A 13,194-nucleotide genomic window follows, 5' to 3' on the forward strand; every position below is an offset into this window, starting at 1 on the left:
TGTCACATTACAGAACACGCGAAGCTCCCCCTTTGGGGTCTGCAGTCTTGCCTTTCTTATCAGACCTACAAAGTATTTGTTAAATACATAAAGTCTCAGAAAGTTATACTATATCACGTTGAGAGCTGGTGTGGATAGTAAAATGAGAGTTCTGTATGGTAATACACCACCGCCTAACTCCACCTTGCGCCACGCCTCTTGTTTATATTTTGCATAACCACATTGTTCTTCCTGTGCGTTGAGAGCCTATAGAAAGGTCCGTATAGATACTGTATCATTTGCTACAAGAGCACAAGTACAGTAGCTAGTTCTTGGGAGAAGTGGCACGCTGATAGGCGTTACATAACATCACTTATTCTGCCAAGAAGGCCAGTTGCACTTTTTTTAACACACGAGGGCGCCATTGCTTTACCCGAGGTTTTCTAAAATTCTTATATTCTGGCACCAGTTGTTCAAAAGTAATCTAATCGGATTTTGGCCATCGGATTGGATCAAATCTTGAAAATGGTTTGTTCAAAAGAAAAAAAAAGGATTAGATCATAAAATTAAGTCTAAGTTTTGATCTGGATTAAATCCGCCATTTGAGTTGTTCAAAACGTTTTAGTAAGACGTTTTACATCACTGATTGTAAACTACATTGCCCCCCCCACACCCCCCCATCACCATGTCCCTTTAGGGTCTCTGCAGAGCACTAGTAATGCAGATTTGGAAAAGAGAAAATGTGTGTATCTGGATCAGGGTAATTTAATCCAATTTTGCTTTTAAAAACCATCACAAAAGTAAGATGGGTTACCTGATCCTGGATAGCAAAACACGGGATTTCCAAATCCAGATCGTTCTGATCCAGAATAAACTTTTTGAACAACTGACCCCAGAGCATTAGGGCAGAGTGGGGGAAAAATCCCCTGTTTTTCTCAAAAGATAAAGTCATGATACATTTTTATTGTAAATATACGGACCATGTTGACAAGAGTGATGCATTAGTATTCACTATGAAGCTTACATTGATGATGTAGCCTACTAGAGAGAAAACTGATTTCACAGTAAACCCAGATATCACACGTACGTCTGCAAGATGTCTGTTAAAGAACCTTTTTTGTTTTGGAACGCGTCTGCTGTGTACAGACATCTGACAGATGTCTGTAAAATGTCAGATTTACATACACTGTAAATCATGAACATCTTAAAGACATCTAATAGACAACTATTTGACATCTGATAGGAAACGTCCTAAACACTGTAAAAAAATAAATTAATTAATTTAAAAAAAAAAATGCCTTCCAGATGTAAATGCAGACGTCAAATAGATGTCTCTGTGATTTATGTGTGCCGTCAGGGAATGGAATGATCTAATTTTTTAGAAGTAAGAAAAAAATGTTTTAAAGCTTGTTGTTTTGTAGAACATCACAATTATATAAGATATGAGAACAGTATGAGAACATATATTGAGTATGTATTATTTAATAAAAATATTAATATATTTTTTGAATGACAGAACTGTTATTTGGGGTAAAATGGGCAATTACTGTAGTTATTCTGTTCTGAACATCAAATCCCCTGCTTTGTAAGACTGGGGGGCATTTTACCCCACCTGTGGGCCAAAACGCCACCTTGGTACAAATTAAATTTTTGTAAAAAATCTAATAACATTAAAACTCTGGACGTTTTTCATACTTGGTTTATAATTTATGTCATTGCCACAAAAACTATGATAGCTTTTTCTGAACCCATTTAACTTTTGTTTCACAGATAAAAATTACACAGTCCTTATGGGGGGCGTTTTCCCCCACTGTTCCCTAGTGTTATTATTGCTAACATAATTAATTACTGAAAGGCCTTAGAGTACGGACATGGGCATTATTCAATATTATTTTAGGGTTTAGATCATGTGGACTGGGATGAAATTGTGAAAGGCTGACAGTGTTTTAAATTGAACCTATTGAGTCGAATCTTTTGAATCCTTCACTGATTCGTTCAGTTTTTCTGCAGGCACTGCGTTCCACTGACTTGCATCTGTTCGCGTGCATCTTTGGGAGACTTGAAACGCAAATTCATGCCAAGAAACTGAGTTTGGTTAAGTTGTATGCAGTGTCATTGTTGTTTCTTGTATTTTTTGTTTAGCTAAAGTTTAGGGAATCCTTACATGTTAATTCGTATAAGGAGACTAATATATCAGTCTAAATATATGAAATTATTGTATATTTACTGTCACTTTTTTAAATTAAAGAACAATTAAAAAACATGTAAACAACATTATTACAAAAAAAAAAAAAAAAAAAACAGGGATCAAAAACAGAAGCTCCACAAAAAAAAAAAAAAAAAGGACGCCCAATACAGATTCATAATAACTTACAATGGACGTGGCTATTTCTCAAAATTTTAAGAGACCTCATTAAAAAGGTGAGTTCGTTAGAGAAAACCTTATATAAAGGACGAGCCATAGAGTGTGACATCATATTCTGATTGGTGTCCTAATAACTTTTATGTTTCCGCAAAAAAAAAAAAATAAAAAAAAAAAAAATAATAATAATAATAATAATAATAATAATAATAATAAAATAAAAAATTACGTTTCCGTGGCAGGTGGCGATAAGCGAGTATTTTTGGACGAACCACTGAATCATTTCCTTAATCTATTCACTAAATACACAGATGCTGTTCACGTACGGAAGATACAGTGTGCCACTGTAAATGAGAGGAAAGAGGAAACACAGGCACAAAAAGTGCCATGTGAAACTTGATTCACAATTCCTGGTAAAATGAGCAGCATTTGTGCTGTACTTGGCAAGGCGTCTGAGGCAACAGACAGAATTCATATCAAAATGACATGATCACTGCAAGTGAGATGTTATGTAAGTGTGGGAGTGTATGTTTTGCGACATTGCCTACATCTAATTATAGTTATACTTAGTTTGAACATAAATAGATAAATAGATAGTTTTGCAGAATTTACATGACCAAGCAGGCTACAGAGTTTCATAAGAATAAGAAATAGTTTATAACAATGAGAAATGATTATTTAAAAAAGCAAAGCAACAATACATTGCTAACACAATCTATGCATAAAGCTTTGCAGCAAGATAATATCACTCTAAATGTATTGGGTGCTGACAGCACACACTACACAAATTGACCCAGACTCACGAAAGTACTTCAAATAGCTTAAACGCTGAGGTAACAGCATTTCTTTACACCTGTGAGTGACAGAGGAATAGTAGAAGAGAAAAAAAGAAGTACAGAAAGAGGGAGGGTATGAGAAGAATGACAGATCTAGACAAACAAGCTTAGCCTGAACACACTGAACTAAAGCAGTGACCGATGCAGTTCTTCGCCGAAGACTTCATGGCTCTGTGAGTATGTAATTTTGCTTCAACATATGTCTATATGGTGCTTTACACATTACTTTTACTATTTTCCTATTCTATAATCAAGTTTGGCCCCTCAAAGCTTCTTATTAAAATCATATCTCTGAAGATCTGTTGTGTTTATTGTCTCGCAGAGGTATGTAAGAGGAATGCAGTCATCAGAATGTATTAACATACTTCCACCCATGTTTCTATGCTATTCATATCCTGAAACTCAGGACAGAGAGAGAGAGAGAGAGAGAGAGAGAGACAGAGACAGAGACAGAGAGAAAGGAAGTCCACGCTTACTTCAAGTTAAACAGATCAACTTGTTTTTCTTGTTCTTGCATTTCTCTATTAGGTGTAAACAGAAGATATGACAGAAGCAGGTGCACACATCTAACACACGGTAAGACTCTTAAACCAGCCATTTAAGTCTTTATAATAATGTCGGGGAAACTGACGTTTTATATTGATACTAACAATTTAGGCAAAAGGTGTTTTATGGCTTTATAGTCACATGCAGATGCTAGTTACAATGCACTTTGTAACGAATGCTTTCCCCTGAAGGATTGGAAAGTATTCCCTCGTCTATAGCAATATTCAATGCACTGTAATCTCATATCTAAGAGCTATATTTTGTGTCTTGTACCTATTCTTTAGTGATACAATGACATGACAGTGTGAATTCAAACAAGTCATTGAATTGATCTCAGCTAATAATAGCAGCTGTGCTGAAATCCTAAGCATAGATGCTGCCACTCCTCCTAAACAACGCAAGAGTGTTCAGACAATGCAGTGATTTTGACATGGTGTTTGTGTTGGGTTCTTGGAAATTTCTATTTGCAATTTTCAGGAATGTAGTCAGGGTACAAAAATCAAATACCACGCTGAAAACCAGGGATTCGAAATCTGATCTAAACCTTGAATTAAAAGGGTTTAGAGTTTTGAAACATTTAAATTTTAAATTAAGAATTATCATGACATGAAGTGGAGAACAAACGTTTTAGATTCTGCACTATTTCTAGGTCACTAATCAAATAAGTACATTTGTAATATTGATCATGGCTTATTGATCATGACTTTTTGTAAGGACAGTCAGATGTACTTGCTTCCACTGAAGCACAAGATGCTCTGTGGATCATGCTGGAGAACATTATCATTCATTTTTGCACAAACTTGTTACGCAGTCTTTTGTCTATATCATTTAATTTTATTTATTTCCAACCATCCATGTATTTTATTTCATTTATTTATTTATTTAAAACTGAAAATGTAAAAAGCAAAAAATGTCTTCTTAATCAAGTGGTCTTTTGAATCCAGCTGTAAAATTTGAGTACATTTTTTAATGACTATAATAATCATTTTGGGGGATTTTGCACTGTTTGCTAAGCAAAAGAGATTTTTTTTTACTACTACATTACTCAAAAAGCAAAACATGCATTTTCATCGCAAAAATATTTAGAGATGCTGTAACAGCTCTGGTGTGACCCCACAAGCACCAAGCTCACTGTTCATAAATATCTGACAAACATTTATTGGTTTCTGCAAGTCGGAGGCCATAGTTGTGACTGTGCTAATGTGCCGTAATGTATTGGTTATGTGTGGAATGTCAACCTTCTTTATCCCAGACTCTTTAACAACAAATGTGTGAAACTCTCAAGCAATCCTGCCAAGACCAGATTTACAAAAAAGCCATTCATTGAGTTTGTTTGGCAAAAAAAAGAAAAATCTGAACAGGCGTGTCTTAATTATAGGGAGTTGTGGCAGCCCAAGCTTAAATAAGTCCTAAAGCTTATTTTATTTTACCATTTTCTCTCAGGCTCCTTGGCATAGTCGTCTTACTTTTTGTCTGCCTGCCAGCTCAGTTGAATGAAATTCTGTCTGCAGTTTCTAATGTTTTTCTCCCAATAGTCCACTACCCAGTAATCCTCTTTGATAATTGTGTCCTGGTAGCATAATGCTGTTTAACTAAAAGTTTAGTCCCACGTAAAGTGATGACCAAGGAACTGTAGATATATTTTAAGTAGATTTAAAAATTAAGACTCTTAAATGCAACAAATCTGCCCATTCTTTCCACGGTTTTGTTGTTATTGTGACTCATCAGTGTACAGTTGAACCAAACCAGCCCTCACTTTGACTGTGTGTGACCAGGTAAAGCTGTCAATCAGATGACAGTTATTTTTATCACTTTCTATATGACTTGCTTTGTTTATCATCTTTTCCATTTTCACCCTTTCGCTCTTTAAGATGGCTGCTCCCCCAGTTATCCCCAGGAGACAGTCCAAGTCTGCAAACGACACAACTGCTAACTCACGTCCCATAAGTGTAAATGCATGTGCGTATATGTCTATTTTCTATGTCTATTTTATTAAATATACACATAATGACAGTATATATTTTTGATGATACCTATATGCTATATTTCATTGCTCTATATTTGCTCATCTTAGTAAATGGAGGAGACAGAGTGAAAAAGAGGTGGATCTGTTCCATGCACAGAGAGAAGTTGTAAGTATGACTGTTAAATAGGACACTGCCTGTATAGAATGCAGTCCTCAGAAACTACAATTTGTGACTCTGGACCACAAAACCAGTCATAAGGGTCAATTTTTTGAAATTGAGATTGATATGAATAAATAAGCTTTCCATTGATGTATGGTTTGTTAGGATAGGACAATATTTGGCCGAGATACAACTATTTGAAAATCTGGAATCTGAGGGTGCAAAAAAATCTAAATATTGAGAAAATCAACTTTAAAGTTGTCCAAATTAAGTTCCTAGCAATGCATATTACTAATTATGAGTTGAGTTTTTAAGTTTTGATATATTTGTGGTAGGAAATGTACAAAATATCTTCATGGAACATGATCTTTACTTAATATCCTAATGATTTTTGGCATAAAAGAAAAAATGATAGTTCTGACACATACAATGTATTGCTATTGCAACAAATATATTTGTGCTACTTAAGACGGGTTTGTGGTTCAGGGTCACAAATATAAAAGATAAAGTAAATTACTGAAACTGAAAACGTAATAAACAGACAACATTGTAATAAAGAAACTGTATGAAATTACAAACTGCAAATTGCAAAAAAAAAAAAAAAAAAAAAAAAAAAAAAAGACAGTTTATCTCAGTAAAATTGTGACACGTTGCCCTGAGTAAAATATGATGTTACTGGGATTTTAGTTTTAGAGAAAAGTCTAATGAAAGTGCTTGAAAATACCACTGTGTATTTGACCTCATCACTTAAAAACTTACAGTTTCCTCCTATTTTATACCCTGCTCTCTTAGGAGTTGGTGAATCACTGTTTTGCTGATGTGGAGCGTTTCATGGCCCGCCTGCAGGAGACAGCAGTGGCTAAGAACATTCTAGAGCAACAGAACATTAAAAAGAACAGCAAAAAGAATGATAAGAAAAGCAAGAAGAAGAAAGAGCAGCATGGTGAGAGAGATGTCCACAATAATCTCCATAATTCACAAGCCTATCCAACAACCTTCAGAAACATAATCTTAAACATCTGTTTGTAGATGCCCCTCTCACGCAAACGGTGACCCCACCATCAGAGCGAGAGTTTGTGGATATTTTTCAGAAGATTAAATATTCTCTCTCTCTACTGGTAAGGTGACGATTTCAACAAATCGTTTTAAATCTTTTCTTTAGTTATTTTTCAGCAATTTTGTTTGGTTGCTTGGGTAGAAGAGCAGAAATGACAGCTTTAATAAATCCATGAACCAGTGTGTGTGTCTGTGTTGTAGGATCGCCTGAAGACAAAAATCTCAGGGCCGACCTCAGAAGAACTCTTGCACCATGTCTTTATCCCTTTGCACTTGGTAAGAGCATTACACACACAGCAGACATATAGAAAAAAAACACCCAAACGCTAATATTCACGTCTAATTCAAAATCTGTTAGACATAGTATTGGCAACATAGGTTTAACTTTCTCTAACTTCAACATAGAAAAGAACAGAGGTGAATTTTTTCCACAAAACAAGGAGAGTATTTGTAATTGCCATGTGGTGTATGTGGTTTGTTGTATGTTTACCAGATGGTAAAGACCACAGGTGGTCCTGAGTTGGCAGCAATGGTCTCCAGCCCCGCTATGACCAGTGGAGCAATCTCTCTACTGCAGCAGAACCTTAATGAACAAGAGAAACCACTGTGGAAGTCACTTGGGCCAAACTGGAACCTGCCATAGTCAGTAACAAAACTGTAGAATATTTGAATGGAAATCATACAGTTAGACCAAATAGATTATCTGCTTGGAGTTTGAACCTTACTTAAAGGAATAGTTTGCCAAAAAAATGGACATTCTGTCATTATTTAGTTACATACCCTAATGTTGTTCCAAACCTGTATTGTAAAAAACAAACGTGATGTCCGCACACTGTGATAACTGCTCCATAAAAGTATTTATTGCAACGTTTTGACCATCAGGTCTTCGTCAGTCTTTGTCAGGTGCCTGACGAAGACCTGATGGTCAAAAAGTTTCAATAAAAATAGAAATAGAAATAGAAATAGTTGTAATATGGCTCAGAGAATCATGTCTTTGTGGCGTTTTTTCTGGTTATTATTGGATAAGACTGCATTCAAGACTGGATTCAACTTACAAATTGCTATCAGAAGCAAAATTCAATGTAAAGCACATCATATTTTGTGAAAAAATGTGACATGCTAGAGCAAAACAGGCACTATTTTTGGAATCAGCACACCAACATTAGTAAGAAACATGTATTGGATTTCATTCAGCAAATATGATGCAGGATGGTGTAGTATTATATTTAATGTAGAAAGAAGTGTTCGAGCTTCAAAATGGAAAGAAAAGGACATTATGAGTAAGGAATAATTGACAACTGGCTGTGAAATTATTAGAAAATAATACACCCCAAAGGTGGTGATGCAGCCATGATGTGAAGGTAATTGCATACCTTAGAATGTTCGTCAGCCAATCAGATTTAAGCATTCAACAGCTTAGTATAAAAAGTGTTAATTCTCTATTAAGGGCTCTAAAATAAGGCTTTAACTAATAAAGATTGGTTAGTTAACTCCAGTGTGTGTTTGTCAGCTCTCAACTCAACGAGACTGTGCCTCAATACACACCTGTCTTTCTGGACGGTTGGCAGCCGATGGCCATAGACCCGTATGGACAACCCATCGAGGACCCCATAGAGTCCCAGCATAAACATGAAGCACTTATGCAGACTCGGCAGGTACGAAACCTCACACTCACTGATATAAACACAACCATAATACAAACCAGCTTCAATTCCTTTATCTTTCCACAGGTCATTGATCAGGCACGTCTATCTGTATACCAGGAAAATGACGGGTTAGTATTGACCAATCAGCTGTGTGTGTGCGATATGCAATGTCTTTGTGATGCCACTTTGTTTCATATGTGTGTGATTTTGGTTTAGGATTGAAGACTCGCTGCCTCCTCATGAAGAAAGAATGTATCGTTGCAGTTATGACTTTGTGGCACGAAACAGTAGTGAACTCTCAGTATTACATGGAGAAACTCTGCAGGTATCTTGCATAGGCATACACACAAGCAAGGCTTCCTTTTTCATTTTGATTTATATTTTGTACACTACTACTCAAAAGTTTAGGGTCAGTACGTTTTTTCAAGCACCAAATTAGCATAGGGTCATGTGACTTTGAAGACTGGAGTAATGATGCTGAAAATTCAACTTTGCTATAACAGGAATAAATTATATTTTAAAATATATATAGCTTGAATTTAATTAACAAACAGTCCATTTACTTCATTTACCCTTACTTTGTCTCTCTGTGTATTGTCCACTCTGTCTTAGGTTTTAGAGTCATCAAAGCGATGGTGGAAATGTAAAAATGAATACGACCAGGTTGGGTTTGTTCCACATAATATCCTCGAGCCAATCAATCACGCAGAAGTCGACTCTTCCAACGTAGTAATGCGCAACCAGTCCATGGTAACGGCATCATGTACTCACAAGTGTAATCAGCAATAAACTCACATGCTAAGTCACAAACTAATTCCTATCATATTTTTATAGAAAGCTCCTATTCCTCCCCCGGGAGGAGCGAGGATGTCCTCTGTTCTACCCAGTCCCACAGGCAAAAATGCATTCCACCTTGATCCACGCCCACACAGTATGCCACCAATCGGAGACGACGGTGATAAAGGTAATGTTTTTTTACTACATGATTTGTAAATTAATCACTAACTATGTAACAATGCATTTTATTCAAAGTAGCCTTTGAAGGTTATGGAGGATGGTAGAGTCATTATTGGTAATTATTATTTGCAAGCAAATTAATAGCTTAGTGTCATACTGAGAATTATTTTACGTTTTATTCATAAACATCTGACTGATTTTTCTCCAGTATTAGTATTTGACTCCGATATGTCTTTTTCAGGGCCGATGTCAATACCGATTATTACAGATCAAGTAGACTGATAACCAATATTTTGAACATATATATGTCTGGTGTAAAAATGAAAAGTAATGTCAAAATTAAGGATAACAAGGGCTCTAACAAAAACATTCTCTAAATGCTTTTGAAATATTTTATTGGCAAATCAGTTTTGAAAATGACTGAAACTGATAACCTTAAAAAAAAATTCATAATCATTCCAACCCTATGAAGAATACTTAATTTTTAGTTTGGTTGGTTGTGACAAATATGTTTGTATAATGTCCACTTAACTGGATGTTTGACCATTTGCACTTGGCAAAAGTTTTAACACTATGCCAGTTTCATTCTTGGGATTGTTTTTCTTCAAATAATTAAATATGAATTAAACTCAAATCAATATTTATTACATAGTAAATAATAATAAATATTGATTTAAATAATAATTAATTGTTTTTAATAAATAATATGTGTGTTTATTCATTTGTTAAATAGCTGTTTAATAAGCTGTTTAATTGTAAAGTCATTTAAATAAATGAAACCCATTCAAAATTATAATAGTGTTATTTTAGTATTATTTATTTTAAATGAGGTTTTAGTTTATATTTTCAGTTTTCATTTAAATTCATTTTTGTCATTTTATCGCTTTTTGTTTGTTAATTATTTATGTATAGCTTTAATTAACTGTTATTTCTGTTTTAGTTTTGGATTTTACTTCTTAAACATATTTATTGCAGTTAAGGCAATGTTTTTTTAACTTTAAGTTTTTCAAATAATATATATGTTTTGGTTTACTACAGCTCATTTCAGCTACCAAAAACAATTTTTAATACAGTAGGTTTAGTGTTAGTGAAAAATAATAAAACTAAATGATGTGCGATATCTCTGGGATTTTATTATTATTATTATTATTTTGTAATGACTGACTGACTGACTGACTGTACATTATATGTAACCCTGGACCACAAAACTAGTCATAAGGGTCAATTTTTTTGAAATTGAGGAATAAATAAGCTTTTAAATGTTTGTTAGGATAGGACAATATTTGGCCGAGATACAACTATTTGAAAATCTGGAATCTTTAAATCTCCTTTAAAGTTGTCCAAATGAAATTCTTAGCAATGCATATTACTAATCAAAACTGAAGTTTTGATATATTTACGGTAGGAAATTTACAAAATATCTTTATGGAACATGATCTGTGCTTAATATCCTAAAGATTTTTGGCATAAAAGAAAAATCAATAATTTTGACCCATACATTGTATTGTTGGCTATTGCTACAAATATACCCCTGCTACTTACAACTGGTTTTGTGGTAAAGGGTCACACAAATATCATATCAGAAATGTCCACTTTTTAAAAAGTGTAATTTATTTGATTTCTTACTGTAATATTTCTATGTGTTAACAGTATTTTTGATGAACGATGAGCTCTTGCAGCGATTGGCCAATGGTAGATCAGCATCAGTACGCCCAGTTGTAATTAACAAAGCAAATGAGACGAACGCACCGCTGGACTATCACTCTCCTCCGGCTGAGGTTCAGGGGTGGCTTAGGGCCAAAGGCTTCAATGATTAGTGAGTAAAATACACATATCACATGGACATGACAGTCTGGAGTTGAAACTGATCTAAGACGTTTGCTTATGTTGTAATCTCAGCACTGTACAGAGTCTGGGTGTCCTAACGGGAGCTCAGCTCTTCTCTCTGAATAAGGAGGAGCTGCGTGCTGTTTGTCCAGAAGAGGGAACCAGAGTCTACAGTCAGATCATGGTGCAGAAAGCACTGCTGGAGGTAAATCACTCACTCACAGAAACATTTTCACAGAAAATACCTCTCATGCCTTCTCATTTTTCCCTTTGGCAGTTTCAGTTGTCAGACCTCAGTTAATAGAAAAGGGCTCTTCTGTCAGTCACCTTTGACTGGGGATAGTAACTTTTAATTTTTTTTAATGGTGAGGTCTGAAAGCTCATAAAAAATTATTGGGGAAAAAATGTGAAAAATTTCTCTCTCTCTTTAATTTAAGATTAGAAATAAACTTTTAAAACATCAAAATATATAGCTTATTCTTTAACGTGGAAGTAAGCCTATGGGCGAGACTTCATTATCCGTTATAGGAAACCGGTTCATTATCTGCTATAGGGAATTAATGAGAAAAATAAACGGTGAAACTGTTTGCACTACAAACCAGTGTGTTCATAATCAAAATAATACATTAAAATAATATGTTAAGACACACCAATGTGCAATATCAAGCAGCAAAACCGGCTGTTTGTAGCTGAAAATAGCTGGAAGTGGAGCCCAGACCCATAAAATTTACAAATGGCTATGCCCGCTCTTATGACAAAAATAAGGTGGATAAACAAACAAGACTTAAAATGAAGAATATTTCAATTCAGTTAAATGTTTAACTAGGTAATTTAAGCAAAAGCATTTTAAAATGCTGCATCAATAGGTCAATAGTTCAATAATTCAAATGTAGTGAAATAGAAGCTTTTTTAATAACAGTATAAAAGTCATTTCTCATAACATTTCATAGTTGATTTGTCTCAATGAATGTGTAAAGTGACTGGCAATTACTGGACAGACAGGAAGGAAATAAGCAGAAATAAATCATGATTCTCTTCATATCTGTCTTGTGATCACTGTGTTTCAGGATAAGCGAAAGGCGACTGAGTTGGAGGCCATAATGAAGAAACAGAAAATGAAGGTTGATCTAAAAGCAGAGGGTGGAGAATTTTAATGGATGTCACTTTCACTCACACATGCTTTAACAGACAGGTGTGGCATGAATTAAGATCTTTTTAACCATAATGATCTTTGTTGGTTTTGTCATTGATAACAGATATATTTCATCATTACCACTCGTCATATAAAAATCAAACCTGTATATTCCTTTATGTATTGTATTTTAACTATAAATAAAATTAATTAAACATACTGATGGCGTTAATATTGTAATGTTATGCATATTCTATCATATTCATTTTTTTTTTTCAATGTACAGGATACAGTCAGACCACACTGGGTACTATATCCCATAATGCAGCTGTACACAGCTTGACCTTTCCATTGTTAGTTTGGTGAACTGAAAGTGATTTATCATCTGCTTTTGTATTTATTGCTTGAGTATGCTACAAGTTCAGGGCATTTTCACAAAAAGAAAAAAATGATAACTGGACGTCACTTGCTGAAATGAATATAAAATGTAGTAACGTCATGTGAGACATGTAGGAGCATACTACATTGTAAAAATTAAAAGTCTGAAAACAAAAACCTGCCTCTAAATCTTGCTTGAACACCCTTAGGAAGTCAAAACAAAGAGATAAATTTATAAGTAGCCAGACATATTATTATTACATAAAATAATGTGTGTGTTTCTACAGGGTTTTAAGCTGTTTAGTATCAACAAAAGTTAGATTACAAGTTTTCACAATTTGCAGAAGGA

The 13,194-nt window shown here is 34.6% G+C and overlaps 1 protein-coding gene across 1 annotated transcript; it reads left to right on the forward strand.

The window, feature by feature from the left end:
- Positions 1-3,267: 3,267 nt before the first annotated feature.
- eps8l1a (eps8 like 1a) lies at positions 3,268-12,977 on the forward strand. The gene is given in 17 exon segments (XM_051106096.1): positions 3,268-3,350; positions 3,706-3,753; positions 5,595-5,682; positions 5,798-5,818; positions 5,821-5,855; positions 6,642-6,792; positions 6,879-6,967; positions 7,107-7,181; positions 7,399-7,547; positions 8,416-8,560; positions 8,636-8,679; positions 8,768-8,876; positions 9,164-9,301; positions 9,386-9,515; positions 11,159-11,324; positions 11,408-11,540; positions 12,403-12,977. Coding segments are annotated over 15 exon segments (1,560 nt in total). The 5' UTR covers positions 3,268-3,350; positions 3,706-3,753; the 3' UTR covers positions 12,490-12,977.
- Positions 12,978-13,194: the final 217 nt, after the last annotated feature.

Source organism: Labeo rohita, chromosome 3 (genome assembly GCF_022985175.1).
Source record: "Labeo rohita strain BAU-BD-2019 chromosome 3, IGBB_LRoh.1.0, whole genome shotgun sequence".
Classification (NCBI taxonomy): domain Eukaryota; kingdom Metazoa; phylum Chordata; class Actinopteri; order Cypriniformes; family Cyprinidae; genus Labeo; species Labeo rohita.